General features: G+C 38.7%; 1 protein-coding gene across 2 annotated transcripts in view; it reads right to left on the bottom strand.

The window, feature by feature from the left end:
• Window positions 1-27,216, bottom strand: part of LOC120872697 (interleukin 1 receptor accessory protein) — a 151,001-nt gene that overhangs the window by 71,079 nt on the left and 52,706 nt on the right. For both annotated transcript variants that reach the window (XM_040253252.1, XM_040253260.1), the window contains exon 2: window positions 25,815-25,879. In XM_040253252.1, the coding sequence (XP_040109186.1) occupies window positions 25,815-25,878 (64 nt within the window). In that variant the 5' untranslated portion in view covers window position 25,879. The remainder of the gene's footprint in view (window positions 1-25,814; window positions 25,880-27,216) is intronic.

Genomic DNA, 27,216 nt, shown 5'->3' with positions numbered 1-27,216 from the left:
TCACTTTCACTTTTCACTTTCATGCATTGGAGAAGGAAATGGCAACCCACTCCAGTGTTCTTGCCTGGAGAATCCCAGGGACAGGGGAGCCTGGTGGGCTACTGTCTATGGGGTCGCACAGAGTCGGACACGACTGAAGTGACTTAGCAGCAGCAGCAGAGTATATCATGAGAAACGCTGGGCTGGAAGAAGCACAAGCTATAGTCAAGATTGCCGGGAGAAATATCAATAACCTCAGATATGCAGATGACACCACCCTTATGGCAGAAACTGAAGAGGAACTAAAAAGCCTCTTGATGAAAGTGAAAAAGGAGAGTGAAAAAGTTGGCTTAAAGCTCAACACTCAGAAAACGAAGATCATGGCATCTGGTCCCATCACTTCATGGCAAATAGATGGGGAAACAGTGGAAACAGTGTCAGACTTTATTTTGGGGGGCTCCAAAATCACTGCAGATGGTGACTGCAGCCAGGAAATTAAAAGACACTTCTTGGAAGAAAAGTTATGACCAACCTAGATACCATATTCAAAAGCAGAGACATTTCTTTGCCAAGAAATGTCCGTCTAGTCAAGGCTATGGTTTTTCCTGTGGTCATGTATGGATGTGAGAGTTGGACTGTGAAGAAAGTTGAGCACTGAAGAACTGATGCTTTTGAACTGTGGTGTTGGAGAAGACTCTTGAGAGTCCCTTGGACTGCAAGGAGATCCAACCAGTCCATTCTGAAGGAGATCAGCCCTGGGATTTCTTTGGAGGGAATGATGGATGCTAAAGCTGAAACTCCAGGACTTTGGCCACCTCATGCGAAGAGTTGACTCATTGGAACAGACTCTGATGCTGGGAGGGATTGGGGGCAGTTGGAGAAAGGGACAACAGAGGATGAGATGGCTGGATGGCATCACGGACTCAATGGACGTGAGTCTGAGTGAACTCCGGGAGATCGTGATGGACAGAGAGGCCTGGCGCTGCGATTCATGGGGTAACAAAGAGTCGGACACGACTGAGCGACTGAACTGAACTGGGCTCAGGGACGGTGGACAATGAAGCTAGTCCCCTCTGAGGTGGTCCTCTTGCTCCACAATTGTTGGATTCGAGAACTATGATAAGAAAGACAAACTATGATTTGTCAAGATGAGAAAGACATTGCCCAGTGCCTGTTCTTTTTCCACCCCAACCCCTAATATTATCATCACTGATCATACATGAAGCAGCCACTTTACTATAATTTCTGGAGCTTAATTATCCAAGACCTATATTGCTTCTCTCTTATGGAGTCTATGCTCAAAATATTTTAATAAATAGAAACTTCAATGAATGACACTGCTCTATAGTATAGCACACATCCCCTATGGTACCCAGAACATCAGTCCATTGGTTATAGACCACTGAATATAGGGATTCTCTTTCCAATTACCAGTTTCCTTTTCACAGGACGACTGACCTTTTCAGCTTTACACCCCACGTTGTGCCTGAACAAGCCAAGAAGCTCTGTAAACATGCAGAGTGAAAAAGAATAGTGGTAGATTCAATGACAGGCCCACAGGAGTTGAAGATAACTGGAAAAATTCAAGGTTAGCAGAATACAAGTTACAGATGAGAAAAAAATTTTTAAAAATCACACATCTGATAAAGAATGTAAACAGATACGTAAAGAACTCTCAAAATTCAATGAGATAACAATTTAAAAGGGGATGAAAGATTTCAACAGACATTTTATCAAAGAAACTATATAAAGAGCAAATAAACATATGAAAAAAGTCCCAAATCATTAGTCATTAGATAAATGCCAATTAAAAATCACAAAGGATACTACACACCCCTATTACAATGGCTAATTTTTTTAAAGGGGAAAATACTAATTGTTAATATGACCAACCTAGATAGCATATTCAAAAGCAGAGACATTACTTCGCCAACAAAGGTCCGTCTAGTCAAGGCTATGGTTTTTCCAGTAGTCACGTATGGATGTGAGAGTTGGACTGTGAAGAAGGCTGAGTGCTGAAGAATTGATGCTTTTGAACTGTGGTGTTGGAGAAGACTCTTGAGAGTCCCTTGGACTGCAAGGAGATCCAACCAGTCCATTCTGAAGGAGATCAACCCTGGGATTTCTTTGGAAGGAATGATGCTAAAGCTGAAACTCAGTACTTTGGCCACCTCATGCGAGGAGTTGACTCATTGGAAAAGACTTTGATGCTGGGAGGTATTGGGGGCAGGATAAGAAGGGGACGACAGAGGATGATATGGCTGGATGGCATCACTGACTCGATAGACGCAAGTCTGAGTGAACTCCGGGAGTTGGTGATGGACAGGGAGGCCTGGCGTGGTGCGATTCATGGGGTCGCAAAGAGTCAGACATGACTGAGTGACTGAACTGAACTAAACTGACTAAGGAATGGCATGGAAAATATCAAGTGTTAACAAGGATAAGCCGAACTCCCATTCATTGCTGATGCAAAAGCAAAATGAAGTACAACCACTTAAGAAAACAGCTTGACATTTTCCTATTAAGTTAAATATATACTTACAATATCATCTAGCAATATTAGTTCTAGGTATTTAACAAAGATAAATGAAAACTCATTTATATACAGATGTTTATAGCAGACTTAATCATCATTGTCAAAACCTTGAAGCAGCCAAATGAACTTCAACTTGTTGATGAATAAACAAACTGTTGTATTATCTTTACAATGTAACACATCTCAACAATAAGGGATGAATTTTTGATATGCTTGACAATGTGAACGTATCTCAAATGCATTATGCTAAGTGAAGGAAGCCCAGTTTCATATGATTCCACCTGTATAAAATTCTGGAAAAGGCAGAATTATAGAAACAGAAAACAGATCGATGATTGTCTAGGGGCTTGGGGTGCAGGAAGGCATGAGAGAAATTTTGGAGGGTAGTGGGGCTTTTCTGTGTCTTAACTGTTGTGGTGGTTGTTACATGGCTGTATGTAGTTGCCAAAATTCATTTATTTCATGCACCCAAAACTGAATTTTATTATGTAAATGAAGTAAATTAATAAATTTTAAAAGGTCAAGAGTAACTATAAGAGAATAGAATATATTAATAAAAAGAGTGGATATATTTCATATGTGCAACTGAATCACTCTACTATACACCTGAAACTAACACAACATATAAATCAACTATATTTCAATAATTTATTTTTTTTTAATGGTTGAGTTGTTTAAAGTAAAAATTGACCCAAATAATTCCAGCCTGTTGATTAGAGATTTGGCTCTATCCGTAATGTCTGGCAGAGGGCAAGAGTTCAGTGATGGACCCACTCTGCAGGGCCTTTTTTTATCCATCTCCAAGTAGTCAAATCACAGGAATCCTAAAGTCCTAACCTGGACACAACTCCTCTAGGTACAACTGGCTACTCTCATTTTGAAGTCATTTCTCTCACTTCAAAATCACAATAGCAGTTTCTCTGGACCTCACTTATGACATCATCCAATGTAAAACCGTTAAGATTATGATAGAGCCCCTGCTAGATTGTAAACCCAATTGTGAGGGTTTAGATCCTTATCACCCCACACAGTGTCAGCACACTGCAAAAACAGAGATCAAGAACTGCATAGAGATAAAAAGCTATGCTTCCTCGGAACTTCTTAATATGCATAGCATGCTCTCCCACCCAAAATAATTCATAGCTGAGGTAAAGAATGAACTGTTAGGCATTTAGTACATCTGTTCATTCATTCACTGAGTATTTACTGAGCACCTAATAACTGCAAAGTCTTCTGCGAGGCACTAAAGATACAATGGTAAACAAAACTGTGTCTGTCCCCATGGAGATTTCCTTTGAGAAAAGGTGACAGATTTTAAATAACTAAATCACTAGATACTTAAACAAGTAATTATACAATTAATAATTTAGTTGCTGTATGAATGGATACCATGAAAAAAATGCAGGGTAATATGAAAAAGTATATGACAGGGATCTTAACTGAGCCTGAATGTTTGGAGGGGAGGGAAGGCTGTGTGCTGAAGACCTACCTGCCTTTTGAGCTGACTGGTGTAAAATGAAGGGGTGAGGGGTGAAGTTTAGAAGAGAGTGTGTCAAGCCTTAAGAAGAAAGGAAACATATCTAAAAGAATCTCAGGCAGCTTCATTGCCAGGATCAAGAAAGTCGAATACAACAAGATATAGGTAACAGGTAGACACGAGAACACTCAGGGGCAATATGTAAGGAGCTGAAAGTTTATATTAATAATAATAGAGAATACTTCCAGGATTTTCATCAGAGGAGAGGAGATACAGAGGAGACTTTCACTAGAGGAGATAGAGGATTTAATTTGCCATTTTAAATAGATAGCGCTGGTTGTCATGTGAAGAATGGACTGCAGGGAGTCAGAATGCAGGAGCAATAGTCAGTGACAAAGCTACTGTAGAAAAGGCCAAGTATGAAATAGTGTGCCTTGGACTGGAATGATAGTTAAGAGGAAGAGGAGTGGACAGAGCTGCATAAAAGAACTGAGATAGGCTAAAGAGAAGTGCAGAGTAAGAAAGGAAACTCAGTTCAGAGGCTCTTGGACCTCAACCTCACAGTTCCAATTATGGGATCCCAGAGAGCTGGAATCAGAAGCAACCCAACAGTTTTACAGATGATGAAACACAGATTTAGAAAAGTTAAGAAATTTGCCCACAGTCACCCAGGAAAGTAGCAATAGAGCTGAACCATAGTATCAAATCTTTTACATTTTTTTGCCCTTTTTGTCATTTATACATTTTAGAGTTTAAATTAAACTCTTTCTTTATTCTTCATTTTTAAAGCAAACACAGTAACATGTCATACATGGGTCATGGTGCATAAGAGAAACCCCAAAACACTTAGACATAAAACACAGGATACTGTAAGATAGCAATGAGATAAAAACAGGACCTATTTGTTCACCAGTTCAGTTCAGTTGTTCAGTTGCTCAGTCATGTCCGACTCTTTGTGACCCCATGAGCCACAGCACGCCAGGCCTCCCTGTCCATCATGAACTCCTGGAGTCCACCCAAACTCATGTTCATTGAGTCGGTGATGCCATTCAACCTCATCCTCTGTTGTCCCCTTCTCCTGCCCTCAATCTTTCCCAGCATCAGGGTCTGTTCAAATGATTCAGCTCCGCATATCAGGTGGCCAAATTATTGGAGTTTCAGCTTCAACATCAGTCTTTCCAATGAATACCCAGGACTGATCTCCTTCAGGATGGACTGGCTGGATCTCCTTGCAGTCCAAGGGACTCTCAAGAGTCTTCTCCAACACCACAGTTCAAAAGCATCAATTCTTCAGCTCTCAGCTTTCTTTATAGTCAAACTCTCACATCCATACATGACTACTGGAAATTTTGTTCACCACTGTATCCTAAAGCTTAGCAAATGCCAGGTTCATTAAATTGTCTTAATAAAATACTGCTTAATGAATGGATACACTTGCTTTTGCCACTATATTGAGAAATACAATTGAAAAATAATACAAATTAGAAATAGTTTACAGTCATCAAAGCCAAAGTAAATGGCCAAGAATCATAGGACCATAGGCTTGTTTTCAAGCAACATGTTTTGAAGAGTAGGCAACTACAGGAATTTTAACTTTTAGAAAATTTGTAAATAAACAAATATCTGGAGCAAATGAAATTCTTTCTTGACAAGAGTTTACCTGCATTTGAAAATGTGGATTCTTATGGGTAAACAGCCACCTTCAAGTGCAAAAATCTCGGTCCTACACTCATAATACATGAAGGGAAATCAGCAGTGTTTACCCACATGCCAAGTGCATGGTGTCAGTTTTCAAGTGTATTCAAGTGAGTATCCGCTTACATACTTGCTTTTGCTAATTACAAGAAAACTTTGAAGTGTGTTAACTCACTGAATCTCCAGAACAACTCTGCAAGGTAGGTAGGGCCAATATGATCATCTTCATTTTATAAAGACAGAGAGTCACATGGAGACAAGATGTAACTTGAGTCCAGGATACTTTTTCTCTGCATTACATACAGTGAGTTATTCAGGACTTTTTCCGAACCCCCATAGCACTAAGATTTAAGTTTACTACACTAATAAAAAATAAAATGCTTAAATGTTCCTCTCCTAGATCACAGATTAGGGGGGGTGTGTCTTGGGAAGACCTCTGAATTCACTGTGATCTCTTCTTTTTTGATGTGTTTTACTTTAAGGAACCATTCTAGAAAGTGCTATGGTATCTATCATACACAACCTGAAATTTATCTGCTACTGTATACTTCAAAAGACATTTACAATAGAACAGTGACTTTCAAAAGTAGTTTTGAAGTCTTTCAAAACTATACACATAGAGTTCCAATGAGTGAAAGTGAAAGTCACTCAGTTATGCCCAACTCTTTGCGACCTCGTGAACTGCAGTTCTCCAGGCTTATTTGTCCTGGGATCTCCCAGGCAAGAATACTGGGGCGGGTTGCCATTTCTTTCTCCCGGGGATCTTTCCAATCCAGGAATTGAACCTGGGTCTCCTGAATTGCAGAGTTCCCATATGACCCAGCAATTCCACTTCTATGCATATACCCAAGAGAAATGGAAAAAACATGTACATATAAAACGTGGACATAAATGTTCACGTAGAATTATTCATAATAGAGAAGCAATGAAAACAATCAAATGCCCATCAATGATGGATGGATAAACAAGGTGGCTATTCACCAAGAGAAGTTAGCAAAATACCCATAACATGCTGTAACATGGATGTACCTTGAACACATTAAGTGAAAACATTATTCTAAGCCAGTCATGAAAAACGTCATATGATTCCATTTATAGGAAATGTCCAGAACAGATAAATCTATGGCAAAAGGAAGTAGACTACTAATGGTGGTTTAGGAATGATGGAAAGGGGAAGAAGGGATGTGAACTGGCAGCTAATGAATAGAATTTTAATTTCAAGGGATGAATATGTTCTTAGATTTGGTGATGGATGCTAACATAATGAGTTGCTACTGCTTTCAACACATGGAGTCTTCAGAAAGAAAATATGAAATAAACAATATCCTCAGTAGAGAAAGGGTTAGAATTCCCTGGATATACCAGGAAAAAGAATAATCGGGTGGGAGTAAAACATAAGGGTTTGTGTTCTGTTTCCCTGGTTCATTTGTTTACTGTTTTATGACTATGGTTAAGTTGTCTAGTCTCTCTAAGTTTCTGTTTCCTTATCTGCAAAATAAGGATAATAATATAATTTATTGTTTTTCTGATGATCAAATAATACACATATTTTTAAATTTCTTACTTTATCTGTCAGCATTCCTTCATTTCTCTAACAATAAACATATACACTATTGGGCTTATAGAATGTGCCAGATACAGTTCATGCTACTAACATCATTATATCAACTAATTATTGGAGTGGGTGAACAACATCATATAGTGTAAGCAGATGTTGACTTCATTCTTTATTTCCAAAAATTTTTACACCTTATTTATAACTATAAATATAAGTAGATTATAATACACTCAGATTATAATACAAAATTATTTTAAAAGGGTAGAAACAAAGTCAAACATATTTTTGCTTTCATACAATAATCACTATTAAGATTTGGGTTCATTCTACCAAAAGTTTTCTGTATCTGTGCACAAATGTGTTTATATACACATGCACACAGTGGTGTATGGTAAACCAGTGATGGGGTTAGGATGGGGGCTGATTTGTAGCAATTTTTATTTTCCCCTTGGGTAAATACTCTCACCATAGCCAGTTTCAAACTACCAATAGTTTAATAGCTGGCTCACATAATTCCTGAAAATTGAATAAATAACTCTCAAAAGCCCTGCAATCTAAATGTCAGCAAACAACTGCCACTGTTTTAAAGATTTCAGATTTTGAAAACTTTATGCTGTATGGTACCTGTTTTTCCAGGGGTCATGTATGGATGTAAGAATTAGACTGTGAAGAAAGCTGAGCACTGAAGAATTGATGCTTTTGAACTGTGGTGTTGGAGAAGACTCTTGAGAGTCCCTTGGACTGCAAGGAGATCCAACCAGTGCATTCTAAAGGAGATCAGCCCTGGGTGTTCTTTGGAGGGAATGATGCTAAAGCTGAAACTCCAGTACTTTGGCCACCTCATGCGAAGAGTTGACTCATTGGAAAAGACTCTGATGCTGGGAGGGAAGGGGGGCAGGAGGAGAAGGGGACGACAGAGGATGAGATGGCTGAATGGCATCATTGACTTGATGGACGTGAGTCTGAGTGAACTCCGGGAGTTGGTGATGGACAGGGAGGCCTGGCGTGCTGCGATTCATGGGGCCCCAAAGAGTCGGACACAACTGAGCGACTGAACTGAACTGAACCTGTTTTTAAACAGAAATACCTATCATAAACTCATTTCCTTATTACTTCTCTGGTGGCTCAGTTGGTAAAGAATCCACCTGCAATGCAAGAGACCAAGGTTCGATCCCTGGGCGGGAAAGATCCCCTGGAGAAGGAAATGGCAATCCACTCCAATATTCTTGCCTGGAAAATCCCATGGACAGAGGAGCCTGGGAGGCTACAGTCAACAAACATGAAATTAATTTTTAAGACTCAACAGTATTCTCCATTTTTTTTTGAATCCTCTATCAATGGATGATTACATTGCTTTTTCAGCATTACCTATTTGAACAGAAGTGTGAAAAACAAAATTGTGAATACGTCTTTATGCATTTCTCTGATTATTTCCTCAGGATATATGTATGCAAAGCTCATTAAAAGGTCAAAGGGAGGCACTTTTGTGTCTTTGAAACAAACAGTCAAGGTATCCTCCACAGAACTATTCCAGGTACACTCCTACACACAGGGTACCAGAACACCACACCTGGGCATGAGATCACCATGTCCTATCCAGCACTAGACAGGACTGTTCCCCTTAATTCTTGCTAATCTAATGGGTGGAAAGTGACATCTCATTGTTGGTTTAATTTGTATCTATCTTACTCATGAATTTGAGCTTCTTTTTAGGATGAACTTGTTTCTCTTTTTGAACTGCCTGAACTTCTGGTTAAAAATCTTCATATTTTTGGAAGAATATATTTTATATTGAATGGATTTCTTTTGTGCACAAGAGCTCCTTGTGTTGTGATGGCACTAACCACTGCCATATACCTATATTTTCCCAAATTTTCGTTTGTCCTTTAACTTATAATATTGTGATGCTCCACCAATGTTGTCAATCTTTATGTAATCAAACATATCAAATTTTCTTTAATGGCCTCATCCTTGATGATTGATATATCTAGAAAGGCTTTTATTTCAACCTTGTGAAAACATTTGCATATATTTTCTTCTAGTACTTTTAGGGCTTAATTTATTTTTTAACATTTAAATATTTATTTCAACTGAGATTCGTTTGGAAGTAAGGAATGAGGTAAAAAAGTTAACTTTATTTTTATAGAAATTATCCAAATGTCCTAGCATTTAAATACATCTTTTCCACTGACTCTGGATGCTACCTTGGGCATCCGCCAGCTGCAGGGCTGGCTTCCTTTCTTTTCTGGATTTCTGTTTTCACTTCAATTTTGTCCTTGGAGAATTTCTTACCAACTCAGCAATTCATTTTAAAAGACATTTATTTTTAAATGCAGAATTTCTAGCTGCTTTACAGGAAAAGGGTTGTTTAGCGGACGTGGTCCACCATACTGAGAAAAACTGAAATCTTCTCCAATCTATTTCTGATGTGCTGGTTAGCATGAACATTCAATAAATAGATAATGTCAGGGATCTGCACAAGTCCTTCCAATAACCTTTTGTGATAGTAAAGACGATTGCAACATCCCTACTAGTCCCTGGACCCTGACTATCTCTTCCTCCTCATCTCAGGTCTCTTCCTCCAGAGTTCTTTTCTTTTTTATTTATTTTGTGTGAATTTAAAAATATTTTTATTGAGGTATAATATAACATTATGTTAGTTTCAGGCATACAGCATAATGATTTGATATTTGCATATATGGTGAAATGTTCACCACAGTAACTCTAGTTAACATTCATCACCATATATAGCTACTTTTTTTCCCCCTTGGGATGAAGAATTTTAAGATTTACTCACTTAGCAAATTTCAATGGATAAATAGATAAAGAAGATGTACTATTACTACAGTATTATTCAGTTAAAAAAAGGAACTCTTGCCATTTGTGATAACACGGATGGACCTTGAGACATTATGTTAAGTGATATACATCAAACACCATATTATCTCATATGTGGAATCTAAACAAATAAAATAAACAAAAACCTGAGTCCATAGGTACAGAGAACAGATTGGTAGTGGCCAGAGGTGAGAGATGGAAAGGTGGGTGAAACAAGTTACAGAATTACAGTTACAAAATGAGTCATGGGGATATAATGCATAGCAGGAGGACTATAGTTAATGATACTGAATCATGTGTTTGAAAGTTCCCCCCAGTCGTTGAAGTTCCAGCAACACTGGCATCATGCTCCTTGTGGCTCAGGCCTTCACACATGACATCCACTGCCTTCTCCTGGCTATCTTCTCAACTAGATCTTCCAACCATCTGACAATGAGAGTATTGTCCTATCACCTTTCATCAATATAATGTCCTATAAATTATCTTCGCAGAACTTTTAAAAAATGTATTTATTTACTTATTTTCTTCTGTCCTATACCTTTTGCAAGAATTAAGCTTCACAAGGGCAGATATCATTTGTGCTTTGTTTACCAACAAATACAGAAGCAGAGTGCCTAGCACATACTGCTATACTATGAATGGATGCGAAGTGTCTTAATTTTTTTTACATGCCCTGTGGTAAAGGGAACATTAACAGGTGCCCAGGGAACGTCTGCTGAGGTAGGTTCCACATCTAGTCATGAAGGACCAGTTCCCCTAGATGTGGGTATAATATAGATTTTTGACTTGTTTTTATAACATCACAGAGGTACTTTTTCAAAACAGGAGGGAAATACTTATCCTTCTGTGATTAAAAGTATAACATGATTTAAAATGATGGCTCAGCCGATAAAGAATCTATCTGCAATGCAGGAGACGTGTGTTTGATCCCTGGGTCAGGAAGGTCCCCTGGAGAAGGAAATGACAACCCACTCCAGTATTCTTGCCTGGGAAATCACATGGACAGAGGGGCCTGGTGGGCTCCAGTCCATGGGGTCACAAAGAGTCGGACATGACTGGGTGACTGAACACCTGTGACTGTTAGTATAACTGGCACCATCCTGGCCCTGACAGCTGCTCCTGTCCTTCACCGACCCTACCCAGGACGGTACTGGACAGTGTGTCACTTCTTTGTCATCAAGGGCTTTGTAGTTAATAGATACTGCTTAATAATTACTAGTGTCCAGTGGCCTCTATGCTCTGTTAGTCCCCACAAAATGATGAAAGCCTTTGCTGACATATTCCCAGCACCCACAAGACTGGTTACTCATTCATGAATTTTGACTTAGAGATGCATGTCCTGCTTCCAAGGTCTACCTTCCTATCCTCGGTTAACTATAAAATTGTCCCCATGGCCCCTTCTTGGTGCAGAGAGCAGCTACAAATGCTTCTGAATACTTGTCCACCCAATCCAGATCCAAGCCTGTAAGTTACCTATAAGAAACTGATCCATTGACTATAATGAGCTACCTGCCTTATTTTTCAGCCTCAAGATGCTTCTCAGTTCAGTGGGTGCATTTGCTCCCTCTGTCCTTCAATACACACACACACACACTCACTCACTCATTCACATACACACAAAGTAACAGTTTCCATAATGAAAAAAGATAAAATATTCCAGGCCCACCAGGAATAAAATGGAACTCAGAGTGAATCTACCACCAAATTTCAAAATTCATACCCAGATACCACTAAAAGCTAGCAGGAAAAAAAACTGGCATTATTAGACCAAAAACTATTTTCTAAGACTATACATTAAAATGTTTCCCAGGTGGCATAGTCGGTAAAGAATCCGCTTGCCAATTCAGAAGATATAAGAGACTCAGATTCAATATCTGGGTCAGGAAGATGATTTGGAATAGGGAATGGCAAGCCACTCCAATATTCTTGCCTGGGAAATCTCATCAACATAAGAGCCTGGTGAGCTATATAGTTCATGGAGTTGCAAAGAGTCAGACACAACTGAGCTAGTTTGTGGTGGTATATATCTAAAAAATGTCTGAGCCACATGAAAACATCATTTACCAAGTCCCTAAACACTTAAGAGGAGGGAAAGAGCCTGCCGTACTTGGGCCAGAAGGAAAAGACAACGAGTTTCAATTAACATTTCTGAGTTAGCCACATGGGAAGCCAAATGAATAATGCCAACATAACCTTGAATACCTTGATATTGAATCACTTGCCTTGGAAATGAACAGAGATCATTCTGTTGCAGTAATACATGAACTGTGAACTTCCAGATGTTCAAGCTGGTTTTAGAAAGGCAGAGGAACCAGAGATCAAATTGCCAACATCTGCTGGATCATGGAAAAAGCAAGAGACTTCCAGAAAAACATCTATTTGTGCTTTATTAACTATGCCAAAGCCTTTGACTGTGTGGATCACAATAAACTGTGGATAATTCTTCAAGAGATGGGAATACCAGACCACTTGACCTGCCTCTTGAGAAACCTGTATGCAGGTCAGGAAGCAACAGTTAGAACTGGACATGGAACAACAGACTGGTTCCAAATAGGAAAAGCAGTACATCAAGGCTGTATATGTCACCCTGCTTATTTAACTTAAATGCAGAGTACATCATGAGAAAAGCTGGGCTGAGGAAGCACAAGCTGGAATCAAGATTTCCAGGAAAAATATCAATAACCTTAGATATGCAGATGACACCACCCTTATGGCAGAAAGTAAAGAAGAACTAAAGAGCCTCTTGATGAAAATGAAAGAGAAGAATGAAAAAGTTGGCTTAAAGCTCAACATTCAGAAAACTAAGATCACAGCATCTGGTCCCATCACTTCATGGGAAATAGATGGGGAAACAGTGGAAACAGTGAGAGGCTTTATTTTGGGGGCTCCAAAATCACTGCAGATGGTGACTACAGCCATGAAATAAAAGATGCTTACTCCTTGGAAGTAAAGTTATGACCAACCTAGACGGCATATTCAAAAGCAGAGACATTACTTTGCCAACAAAGGTCCGTCTAGTCAAGGCTATGGTTTTTCCAGTGGTCATGTGTGGATGTGAGAGTTGGACTGTGAAGAAAGCTGAGCGCTGAAGAATTGATGCTTTTGAACTGTGGTGTTGGAGAAGACTCTTGAGAGTCCCTTGGACTGCAAGGAGATCCAATCAGTCCATCCTAAAGGAGATCAATCCTGGGTATTCATTGGAAGGACTGATGTTGAAGCTGAAATTTCAATACTTTGGCCACCTGATGCACAGAGCTGACTCATTTGAAAAAACCCTGATATTGGGAAAGATTGAGGGCAGGAGGAGAAGGGGATGACAGAGGATGAGGTTGAATGGCATCCCCGACTCAATGAACATGAGTTTGGGTGGACTCCAGGAGTTCGTGATGGACAGGGAGGCCTGGCGTGCTGTGGTTCATGGGGTCACAAAGAGTCGGACATGACTGAGCGACTGAACAACTGAACTGAACTTTGAATATTACAATTAACAGTTTCCCATTCCCCTCAAACCCACTACCTCCGCACTGAACCACTGTTCCAGCATGCATCTGCAATCTTGTTTAGAGCTGCTTTCCTTTAGGAAGTTTTGTATGACCTTGGAAAAATATGTTATCTGAATATATGCAATTGTACTGCACTGTGTACGCTTCAGGAAGCAACAAATCAATTTGGACATAGTATTTGCACCATGAAAAAATCACATCGTATGTTCTCTGTTTTTTTAATTGGCTGAATGTTTCCTTTTAAATGTGTGTGCTCTGTATCAGTTATTGACAGACAGTTTTGGTTGGCATATTTAGAAAATGAAGAGTTTTAATCATAAAGAATTAAGTGGTAGCATGGTACTGAGCAAACAGCATGCATTTTAAAGTCAATCGTGTAGACAAGTTTTACCACTGAGTAATAGTTATGTTGTTTAGTTGCTAAGTTGTGTCCGACTCTGCAACCCCATGGACTGTAGTCTGCCAGGCTCCTCCGTCCCTGGGATTTCCAAGCAAGAATACTGGAGTGGGTTGCCATTTCCTTCTCCAGGGGATCTCCCCAACCCAGGGATTGAACTCAAGTCTCCTGCATTGGCAGGTGGATTCTTCACCACTGAGCCACCTGGGAAGCCCTAATAATAGGGCTTTTCAGTTAATTGAACTTTTTAAATTCACTTTTCTGAATCTGGAGTTCCTCACTGGTAAAGACAGATGAAAACATTTATCTCTATCTTATGAGGTTATTTAGAAATTTACATACTATTTTGTGTTAATACATACATATACACAACTCCCTAATTCAATTAATGTTATCTCCCTCACCTTCCTTCTTTTTTATTAAACACACACACTCCACTATATAGTTATTACCAATTTACAGAGAATTAGAATAAAAGATATTTAAAACCATGCTTAGTTTAAGAAGATCTTCCTTTAGTGATTAAAAAAAATCAATATTACATAATGCTTCATGGCTATTTTTGCAGTCATAAATTATCATTGCATTGTAGATGAGAGGAAGGACATTTTTAATAATAGGATATTTAGAGTAATAAAGGTGAAATAGCTAAGAGCTTGCTTTAATAAGTAACCAGAAACAAAGACCCTGCCTTCACTTTCTTCCTGAAATCTCCCTTAGCATCTCACTAAGAATAGTGTATGCCATGGGAAGGACTCCTCCAACACTTCCATTTACTAACTGCTTTATTCACAATTTCCATTATTTCAACTATCCTCCAAACAAAGCAATACCTTTCTCTTAGACCTAAATACAAGCTGGGTTTCTATTGAGCCTCAAGCAATACACTGCTAATAGAAAAGACATTTTACAGCTCAGTGTCAATTGCAAACAGACTGTTTTACTGCCCTAGACCTTAGGTATGCAGAGTGCATAGGGAACACTCTTGCCTGCCATCTCCTCTTCCTCATTACCATGCCGGCAATGCACAGTTCCCTGCCTCCACCATCTCTGCCGTATTCTGCCTTCACAATACAAGTATCTTAAAGATGCTGATGGCACTCTTGGCTAGAAGAACACTAGATACAAGGAAACTCCTATAATATTTCAGGCTTCTATTTCATCTCATCATTTTAATATACTAAGAAGAAAGGAAAGAGAACATAGAGATAAACAACAGAAGCTGAGCTATTCTGAAATGACACCATTCAATGTAAAGTTCAGTTAGAAAGGGAGAGTATTTAAGTGTGGTATCTTTCAAAAAAATGTATGTTTTTTTTAATGACCTGAAAAAGTATATAACTGGGATTGCATCAAATGCAGCAATGTTCCTGTACAGAAAGACTCTGTAGCTCTTTGTCTTTGTATCTCTCTCTATGTGTCTCTGTCTCTATCACTATATCTTCTCTTTCTTTGTCTCTCCTTTTTCTTTCCTCTTCTCTCCTCACCCCACTCCTCTTTGTTTCCCTTTACCTTGAGTGGACAATAAAAAACTGCTGAAAAGATATTTAGAAGCAAGCCATGGATGTCAAAAAGTCCTGTAAAAGAGAAATTCAGTTTTCCCCAGGAGACTAGATAGATTTAAAAGTCCAAAGGAAATTAGAAAATATGAGGATAAAATTAAGGCTTTCTAAGTGAAAAGCAAAAATTAGTTCATTAAGAGTTCTGGGGCCATCTGATGTCCCAAAGATCTAGGGAAGGACAGAATTAACTCCGGTGCATCAATTTAATTTATTAAGTAAAAATGTTTGAACAGCAAAGTAGTCCACAATGAATGATTAGAGGTGTCTTCCAAAAGTGAAAAAGGGTAAACAAAGCTAGAGTAAATAATGGTCAACAATGGTTGAGAACTGCTTGAGAACAATAATTTGTATATCTGTGCTTGCCTTAACACTAATAGAGATCTATATTTCAACTAAGAATCAGATAAAAACCCACAATATTATATTAACAAAGAGCTATATTTATATAGAAAAAGCTACCAGTGACTGATGGATGACCTCTCTATTTTTTTCTTTTGAGTATCTACGTAAGTTCCTTGAAGGAAGCATAGTTGGCAAATACTCTTCAGTTCATCCCTCTCCCTGGTATGGAAAGCCCAAACTTTAAAGGGATCACAATGTTCTGTTATATAAGTTATGGGAAAAATGCAAACATCAGTAAAGTGGTGTATATATCAAAATGCACAGTAATGATCTATATGGGAAAAGAATCTAAGAAAGAGTGGATATATGTATATGTATAACTGACTCACTTTGCTGTACACAACACTATAAATCAACCATACTCCAATAATTTTTTTAAATGCATACTCCTGCCTAGCTTAAGGAGTACTTCAAAAAATATGAAAGTATCTTAGAATTAACAAAAAAAAAAAAACAATGATGTCAAGGAGCTTTAAACTATTATTACAGACCTTACAAACACTGTAGGAAAGGGTATTTATTTCCTAATAATGTAAAGTTATGCCAGGAGTTTTGATTCTGATGGCAGAAGGAGAAAAGAAATTCATGAAAATAACAGAACTCAGCCAAGTTTAGCTTATCAAGTGTGTGAGATTGTTTTGTCTCTTTTCTCTCATTTTCTCAACCATGTTGTAGTTTCATTGTTCCCACTGCCTCTAAAACAGAGAAAGACAAAAGAAGGCAATTCTGTATATTGCTTTTATAGGTTTGTATGGCAGGTACTTGAAATTATGACCAAGGTTCTCATATTATTTATAAAATTTACCCATTTTCTCCCTGTCTCTCAAAAATAAATGAACGATTGCAACACCCAGTGGATTTTAGAATAAAGCAAACTTTGTTTTTTTTTTTAATTGAGGATAGAAGTATATTTTATTTTCTAAAGAAATTCATCTATTAAATACAAAAGCTGTTTTAAAAATAGTGAAATAAAATGGGTTATGATTGGCCCAGTAGTGAGTCAGTGGTAATCAGATGGTGATTTGATTCTCTAAAGCTCATCTAAATATGGTAGAAACAAATGTTAAGGGGTGAGGGGTGGGATGGGCCTGCAGAAACAAAGGTGATTCAAAGGGCAGAAGAAAGTCTTATAAGCCAGACATTGTCACTGAGAACCATGTATACTCACGTATTCCCTACAAAAATAGTGTCCTCTTTTAATTCATACATGTGAAGGAAAAATCAGGTCATTTTTCTAAACATAGAATTATCACTGCATTACAAGAAGCCTTTCTAGAGAATTTGTAACTGCAAAGTCAGCATCACACCAATAAATTGTGGTACCCTAATATCTTTTCAATACCCACCCTTGGGAAGTACAAGTAACTAAACATAAACATCAGTCTTTCAAAGCATTAAAAAAAAAAAAAAGAAGAAAAGAAAACAAGAGTGAAGATAGCTGCTTCCAAGAAGAAACATTTAAAGGACATCGGGGTGAATGTTATAATTCCAATGACCTTTAGGTCTAAGAATAAAATGAAACTGTATTCTTCTCACATTCTCTAAATGTTTGGACTAAATTGCATAGAAACAAAATGTGTTCAGGATGACCAGCCATGAGCAACAGAGATATGACTGAATGTCACAAGTACACCCAAGTAAGGAGTTTTTCAAAAAGCTATTCAAATAATATGAGACCATGGGAGCTGGCAACAAATTGAATATTTGCCCCAAACTGAAGGAACCATTGCTTGGCACTAAAATACAATAGATCCTTGTAGAAGAAAAACAACAACAAAGAACTGCCCAAGTGTATCTAAAATACATTAAACAAAAATATTTCCTTCACCTGCAGGGATTTCTGTCCTCCACAATCTGTTCCCAACCTACCTTTCCAGCTTGGCTTCTAAACATCTTCACACTATCCCTTCAGCCAAACTGAACTATTCTGTTCCCAAATAAGAGATGTATTTTCTCCTAGAAAAGAACAGTTGTTCTTTGATTGAGGAATCTTCAATACTGCCCTACAGGATTAATAACTTTCTCTGCTGTCTCATGCAGTTTTGTTTGGTATTTTTTTTCTCTTCTTTCTCTCAGGCTTGACTGTAAGATTCTTACAATAAGAACTTTTCATTATTTACCCTGGATTCTAACAATATTAAATGGCCAAACACATATTTAGAATAAAGTGAAATCACTGTAAGATAAATATTTGTCATTAGAAATAATTAAATAATAGGAATGGTGTATCTTGGATATGTCCATGGTTTATTGTAAGACCCACAATGTTCTTTGGGTCAATAATGAAGAATTGGTTGAGATTTTGCTATTGTCAGTTGGTTTAGTTGGCTGGATGGTTAGGTTTGTTGTTGCTAATCTGTTGGTTGCTTTGGTTTATATGTAAGGACACAGAGAAACAGCATGATTAAATGACCTTAATGTCATTAAACAGCTCGTTAAGTTAAAACAGTCAGATCTTGAATCAATATCTTGATTCCTGCTAAGCCACAATGCTACATAGTGTAATTCATTTCCAATAAGTCACACTATTATTTCCACTCTCAGCAAATTTCTTAAAAATAATGATAAAAACATCAGGGAATCTTACCTCTGTTAGCATAAGAAAGCCCTAAGGTTAGGCAATGTGGTATAAAAGAAAGAGCTTGGCTTTTGGAGGAAAGATGGCCTTTGAAACCCTATCAGAAGTACTGCTAACTGAGGCCAACCCCACACTCCCCTCTCACCTTTCCCTCCCTACTCGCCCCCTACCCCGGCTCTATATTTCCTAATTTATAAGAGGGTTGTAAGAATTTCTACACCCCACCCCCATCACAGTGTTTTCTGTGAAGCTAATGATAATGTGTGAAAAATCTAGCCCTGCACCTGGCAAACAGTCAACAGTTTGTTGACTCTGAAATAAAAAGCTGTATTCAAAGATGTGAGTGAGTGTGTGTGTGTGTGTGTGTGCGCGCGCACGCGTGTGCATTTGGGGAAGAAAATTCATTGCTATCATTTTTCATATGGTCTGCAGCAAATAATTTTGAGATGGCAGCATTTTTCAAATTCATCAGATTAAACATGGTACCGTTCTAACTACCTCCCCAACTTGCAATCACAATTTCTGAATATTTATTTCCACTCTAAAGGTGGCTTTAACAGTTCAACTTTCTAACACGCTGCCAAAGAAACACACCAAAAGAGAAGTGTGTGACAAATCAGTTTGCTTTTAGAATCTTGCAAAGGAGAACTTCTTTGTATATAATATTGGAAATATTTAACTGTATGATAAGCAAAAATGAGAATATTGAGTCTTGAGCTTACATTACAGTGATTTTCTTCCTTGTGGGTAGAAAACATCTCAAATGAGGGGGAAGAGGGAGTAAAAATAATTCTCATGTATTAATTAAAAAACATAACAATCTATTACAGGGTGGTCATTTAACAATTAGCAAAACTTATGATCCCTGGGATCTTAATATATTTTTCTAAATTATTTATAAGCTAGTAGAGTCCAAGGGGAATGTATTTAGTAAAAATAATATCTATCTTGGGAACTGAAGAAATAGCTGCAGTCACAGTTTTGTTAAGTACTAGCTGTATGACTTTGGATAGCTCTCAGCCACTCTGATTCTAATTTTCTGACCCCTAAAAGGGAGTTAAAATACCTTGACTGCTGTGTTTTGGGTGTGAGAACTAAATGACAAAGAATATGTAAAATTCAAATCAAATTTTATTTCAGCAAAGGGAGCTTTATTATCACCTCTATAACTGTAACATTATAATTATATTATTACTACTAAAATCATTCAAGCTTTAATTCCTTAAAAGAGAGTAAACACTGATTTTTGATTATTTGCTTGTATTACTATCAGAAATGAAATGTTGATTCCACACTCCCCAGTGAAGATGGAAATCACAGTACTGCTATAGAAAGACTATGCTTTCTAGTCAGAATTGTGCAACTTAAAGTCCAGTTGACTGTATTTGAAATGCACCACATAGAAATAAAACTGTTGTGTGGTTGTGATTTCTTTTTAAAATTTGGGACTTTCCTTTAGAGAAGGGCTCACACGAAGGAGTCCAGAGGAACAAGATAAAACAAATATCACAAGCATGTACAGAGCTTTAGGCTTTTCAAGATATCTTTCTTTGTTCACATCAATCCTGTGGTTCCATTAACACGGGTACCTGAAGCACAGGAAGGGCCTTTGAAAGACTAACCAGTCTACCATCATCTACTCTGTTGTAAAAGGTATGATGCACGAGAGGTTGGTTCATCGGATCCCTTTTTCCCCTCTCATAGCTCAGAGCCGGTTCCCCTTTTATTTTTGTCAATAACACTTACTTTTTGTTCCTCTCCTTCCAACTAGGAAGTGCATCACTGACAGAGACACAATATACCTTTTCATAAGGAAGGCAAATGAATATGGGCCAGATGGGCCGAGGGCATTACAACATGTTTCCTGCTCCCATGGTGACTCAATGGGGCTGGTATGAGAACGTATTTTATTCAAGAAGTCAGCTTCCCTGGCAGAATTATGAGTCAGTTCCTGGGTAAAAAGCTCACTCTCCAACAACATCTGAGGGGGTGGGGGGGGGCTCCTTGGATGGATTACAGTAAAGGTCATTCAGAACAGCAAGTCTGCCAGGACCAGTGGGGAGGCACCAGCCCTAATGAGCCACTAACTCCTGAGAATTCACTGATCTCTAACAAGGTTAACAAGGTCATTTTTCCATTTCCCTTCAAGGTGAGGACATAAAACTACATTGATGAATTGCTAGTATGAATACAAACAAGTTCTATTGTAAACTTTATAACTGACCAATTATATAGTTGACCAACTTGGGCAAAAAAAAAATGTGAAGGGACAGTTTTTCATTCATTTTATATATATATTCCTACCTATACCTATCAATGCACTGGTTACAGCAAACAACCTCTTCCAACAACACAAGAGAAGACTCTACACATGGACATCAACAGATGGTCAGCACCGAAATCAGATTGATTATATTCTTTGCAGCCAAAGATGGAGAATCTCTATACAGTCAACAAAAAAAAAAGACCAGGAGCTGACTGTGGCTCAGACCATGAACTCCTTATTGCCAAATTCAGACTTAAATTGAAGAAAGTAGGGAAAACCACTAGACCATTCAGGTATGACCTAAATTAAATCTCTTATGATTATATAGTGTAAGTGAGAAATAGATTTAAGGGACTAGATCTGATAGACAGAGTGCCTGATGAACTATGGACGGAGGTTCGTGACATTGTACAGGAGACAGGGATCAAGACCATCCCCATGCAAAAGAAATGTAAAAAAGCAAAATGGCTGTCTGAGGAGCCCTTACAAATAGCTGTGAAAAGAAGAGAGGCAAAAAGCAAAGGAGAAAATGAAAGATATAAGCATCTGAATGCAGAGTTCCAAAGAATAGTAAGAAGAGATAAAAAAGCCTTCCTCAGCGACCAATGCAAATAAATAGAGGAAAACAACAGAATGAGAAAGACTAGAGATCTCTTGAAGAAAATTAGAGATACCAAGGGAACATTTCATGCAAAGATGGGCTCGAAAAAGGACAGAAATGGTCTGGACCTAACAGAAGCAGGAGATATTAAGAAGAGGTGGCAAGAATACACAGAAAAACTGTACAAAAAAGATCTTCACGACCCAGATAATCACAATGGTGTGATCACTCACCTAGAGCCAGACATCCTGGAATGTGAAGTCAAGTGAGCCTTAGAAAGCATCACTATGAACAAAGCTAGTGGAGGTGATGGAATTCCAGTTGAGCTGTTTCAAATTCTGAAAGATGATGCTGTGAAAGTGCTGCACTCAATATGCCAGCAAATTTGGAAAACTCAGCAGTGGCCACAGGACTGGAAAAGGTCAGTTTTCATTCCAATCCCAAAGGAAGGCAATGCCAAAAAATGCTCAAAGTACTGCACAATTGTACTCATCTCACACGCTAGTAAAGTAATGCTCAAAATTCTCCAAGTCAGGCTTCAGCAATACGTGAACTGTGAACTTTCAGATGTTCAAGCTGGTTTTAGAAAAGGCAGAGGAACCAGAGATCAAATTGCCAATATCCGCTGGATCATTGAAAAAGCAAGAGAGTTCCAGAAAAACATCTATTTGTGCTTTATTAACTATGCCAAAGCCTTTGACTGTGTGGATCACAATAAACTGTGGATAATTCTTCAAGAGATGGGAATACCAGACCACCTGACCTGCCTCTTGAGAAACCTGTATGCAGGTCAGGAAGCAACAGTTAGAACTGGACATGGAACAACAGACTGGTTCCAAATAGGAAAAGGAGTAAGTCAAGACTGTATATTTTCACCCTGATTATTTAACTTAAATGCAGAGTACATCATGAGAAACGCTGGGTGGGATGAAGCACAAGCTGGAATCAAGATTGCTGGGAGAAATATCAATAACCTCAGATATGCAGATGACACCACCTTTATGGCAGAAAGTGAAGAGGAATTCAAAAGCCTCTTGATGAAAGTGAAAGTGGAGAGTGAAAAAGTTGGCTTAAAGCTCAACATTCAGAAAACGAAGATCATGGCATCTGGTTCCATCACTTCATGGGAAATAGATGGGGAAACAATGGAAACAGTGTCAGACTTTATTTTGGGGGCTCCAAAATCACTGCAGATGATGACCGCAGCCATGAAATTAAAAGACACTTACTCCTTGGAAGAAAAGTTATGACCAACCTAGATAACATATTGAAAAGCAGAGACATTACTTTGCCAACAAAGGTCCGTCTAGTCAAGGCCATGGTTTTTCCAGTGGTCATGTATGGACATGAGAGTTGGACTGTGAAGAAAGCTGAGTGCCAAAGAATTGATGCTTTTGAACTGTGGTGTTGGAGAAGACTCTTGAGAGTCCCTTGGACTGCAAGGAGATCCAACCAGTCCATTCTGAAGGAGATCAGCTCTGGGATTTCTTTGGAAGGAATGATGCTAAAGCTGACACTCCAGTACTTTGGCCACCTCATGTGAAGAGTTGACTCATTGGGAAAGACTCTGATGCTGGGAGGGATTGGGGGCAGGAGGAGAAGGGGACGACAGAGGATGAGATGGCTGGATGGCATCACTGACTCGATGGACGTGAGTCTGAGTGAACTCTGGGAGTTGGTGATGGACAGGGAGGCCTGGCGTGCTGCGATTCTTGATGTCGCAAAGAGTCGGACGTGACTGAGCGACTGAACTGAACTGATACCTTTCATATATCTATCTGTATATATGTAAACATTGAGTTCCTACTATGCGTCTATGTGTCAATCTTTACTCTAACAGACAAAATGAACAAGTCCCTGTCCTTGGGGAGCTTAAAAGCAGAGAAATAGGCAGGAACACATTCAGAAAACAAAGATCATGGCATCCAGTCCCATCACTTCATGGGAAATAGATGGGGAAACAGTGGAAACAGTGTCAGACTTTATTTTGGGGGGCTCCAAAATCATTGCAGATGGTGACTGCAGCCATGAAATTAAAAGATGCTTACTCCTTGGAAGAAAAGTTATAACCAACCTAGATAGCATATTCAAAAGCAGAGATATTACTTTGCCGACTAAGGTCTGTCTAGTCAAGGCTATGGTTTTTCCAGTAGTCATGTATGGATGTGAGAGATGGATGGTGAAGAAGGCTAAGCACCGAAGAATTGATGCTTTTGATCTGTGGTGTTGGAGAAGACTCTTGAGAGTCCCTTGGACTGCAAGGAGATCCAACCAGTCCATTCTGAAGGAGATCAACTCTGGGATTTCTTTGGAAGGAATGATGCTAAAGCTGAAACTCCAGTACTTTGGCCATCTCATGTGATGAGTCAACTCATTGGAAAAGACTCTGATGCTGGGAGGGATTGGGGGCAGGAGGACAAGGGGATGACAGAGGATGAGATGGCTGGATGGCATCACTGACTCGATGGATGCGAGTCTGAGTGAACTCCGGGAGTTGGTGATGGACGGGGAGGCCTGGCGTGCTGTGATTCATGGGGTTGCAAAGAGTCGGACATGACTGAGCGACTGAACTGAACTGAACTGTGGAAGTGAAAGAGAGAAAGAAAGAAAGGATAGGAAAACAGGGATTGGAAAGGAAAAAGCACATGAAAAAGGAGGAGGAGGAGAAAAGGATGAGAACGATTGATAGAGTGACAAAAAATAATGAGTGTTATGAGGAAAACTAAAGAAGGATAGAGGACTGGAGTGATTGGCAGGCTATTTTAATTAAGATAGTTAAGGAAGGCCTCTGTAAGAAGATACCATTCAACACAGTACTAAATCAAATAAGAAACTACTATCAGGGGTTATACTCAACATATTTAAAATCAGGACATCAGGGAACTGGCCAGTCAAATGGGACACTCAGTTAAGCAGGGTAGATGCTGGTTTAAACAGGCAGTAGAGCTCTATACTGGTGAATCCCAGTTGAATATCAGTCCTGCTTATAATATATCCTCTCCTCTGTAAAGCCCCTAAGGGCCAACAAGGTTAGAAGTTATCTCTCCTTCTCTTGGCTTTGAGCTGTCCTCTGTCCAAGTTATACCCCTCCTTTAGTGCTATTTTTGGTTTCCAATGAAATGCCTTAAGTGGTATAGCAAAGCCAAAACACACACAGGAAAAATAATCAGGATGGTAGGAAGGCTCACATCCATGCCACATGAAGAAAAGTTGAAGGTATATATGGGAGAACATGGCCATGGTTTGGTGACCCCTGTTAAACATCTCTGTTGGCCTCTCACATAGAAGAAGAAGTAAAGCAATGATATTCAAAGTATGAATCCACGATCATCAGGGAAATTATACATGGGAACGTTTTTCTTTAAATGAAGATAACTCAGTTCCTTGAATTAAAACTAGAGACTCATGGGATGAAGCATTTTCCATTTAAATCAAGCAGTTGAACCAAAGAAATGTATGGGTGTGACAAAAGACAAATTTCAGTTATATGTAGTAATACAATTTTCTAATAATGTGATCAGTCCAAAGACACAATGGGCCAAAATGAGATGATCACTAGTTAGAGGTACCATCAAATAGTTCTGAGCAGTACTTCTACAGATGAGATGAGACCCACAAAGACAGACTTTCAAGTCCCGTGTAACTCTGATGTCATACGATCCATGTCCATGATAGCTGAGTTTGGTTACTTAAACTCAATAAATATTTTGGCTGCAACTTCTTATGCTCATGAAGCAACATCCAAAGAAGGAATGAGCCTAATGGGATAGGTTCTTTCTTTCCTATGTGTGCTCTCTGTGTGCATAGTTCCTCAGCCATGTCCAACTCTCTGTGACCCTTTGGACTGTAGGCCTCCAGGCTCCTCTGTCCATGGGACTTTTCAGGCAAGAATACTGAAATGGATTGTCATTTCCTTCTCCAGGGGATATTCCCAAATGAAGGACTGAACCTGTGTCTCTTGGGTCTCCTCCACTGCAGGAGTCATCAGAGCAAAACTCTGTCTTTATTTATTTGTGTTTATAAGATGTTAGTGGGCTGTTACCACCAAGGCTTTCTCCACCACTGGCTCAAGTTTGGAAATCAGAAGTCATGCACTATCACTGTCATTTCTTTTCCCATAGGACCTGGGGTAAGGGGAAGAAATATGATTCTAGTTGCCTTAGATGTGAAGGTGAAGATAAATTTCTATAATCAAACACACCAAACCAGTCCTCCCAGTGTACTTTGTCCCATAAAGACTAAAGATTTCAGTAGTTCTTGCCACCATCAAAACTATATGATTCTGTCAAATATAAGATGTATATTACCACAGAAGTCAATGAAAATAAGCAACATTATGGTGTCTTAACCCATTTTCAGACATACGACATTACTCTATGTGTTATCTGCATCTTAACAGATTGTTAAAAGACATTTACTTACCTGAGGCATCGCTTTGCAGGATCCCATAGAAGTACAGACTCATTACACACCACAGAAGTCCCATCCTGTCAATACAAATACAAAGGCAAGGAGAGTACTTATTACCCTCAAGTGCTCAAATAAGAGGAGTGCACATGTAGGCTGACTATTGACTAGAAACTGTTTTAAGACTTCTACAATATTAACACAAAAATATAATTATATTTATAATACATTTTTAATATTTATAAAAATAACACAATCAAAATTATAACAATTTTACAATGTTAATATTGTCAGAACCAACCAGGCAGATAGGCTTTTTTTATATCTCCATATTACAGGTAAGAAAACTGAGACAAGGGTAAATAACATGAAAGATCCTTTGGCTACAAAAGGGTAACTGGTGCATCTAGTGTGTGCATGCTCAGTCACGTCCAACTCTTTGCAACCCCATGGACTGTAGTCTGCCAGGCTCCTCTGTCCATGGAATTTTCCAGGCAAGAATACTGGAGTGGGTTGCCATTCCCTTCTCCAGGGGATCTTCCTGAAGACCCAGGGATCAAACCCTCGTCTCTTGAGTCTCCTGCATTAACAGGCAGATTCTTTACCACTTGCGGCAGCTGGGAAGCCCCAGAAAGTGGTAGGGTAATGATTAAATTACAACAGCCTGGCTCTAGAATGGTCTCTTAATCACTGAACTCTGCCTACTTAAAAATATTTTTTTTTAGATTTTTTTTTTTCATCAGAGTTGAATTTCTGGCAGATAAGTTTGTTCTTACCCTTCATCATATTGTCTTGGTTTATTTCCACTTGGAAATGTTTTATTATCTAGACACTTTTTCTTCTTAGTGAGGAACAGAAAGTCTAGAAATCCTAGATTCAGATTTGGTTTGCAGTCCAACATACTCTGAATTTATAGTAAAGGGAAATGTATAACCTTCATGTCTTACTGATGCTTTACTCTTCCTACTCAAGAGACAAATGATGCTGGATTCCAGTTTCTGTGATGTTTAGCCCTTCTGTTGGTAACCAGCTGAAACAGTTCACTAGCAAGAACGATGCCCTTTTATTTGGTTGTGTGGTCTTTAATGCAGAAGGGCTAGAGGTATAACAACTCTGTTGACTATTTCCTTCCCCACTACTCTAGACATATCTGGCCCTTGATAAAACCTCTGTGGGGTTATAAATACTGAAACCTGAATATTATTGAGAAATTCCATATCAAGGACCTCCATCTCTATTTGAACATAACAGCCATATGGGTGGGGGTAATTACAGAGGTCTTGGTAACTTGTCCAGATCATATTTCTACTAGGTGGCAGAGATGAGATTTATATCCACACCTGACAAATTACATCTATTATCCCAAATATTAGCCTATGTCACAAGTTTCACAGTAACACAGTCGTCTAAAAATCAT

This window comes from Oryx dammah, unplaced genomic scaffold (genome assembly GCF_014754425.2).
Source record: "Oryx dammah isolate SB20612 unplaced genomic scaffold, SCBI_Odam_1.1 HiC_scaffold_2, whole genome shotgun sequence".
NCBI lineage: Eukaryota > Metazoa > Chordata > Mammalia > Artiodactyla > Bovidae > Oryx > Oryx dammah.
Note: the sequence above shows the minus strand (reverse complement) of the source record. Positions and strands in the feature narration are given on the sequence as shown.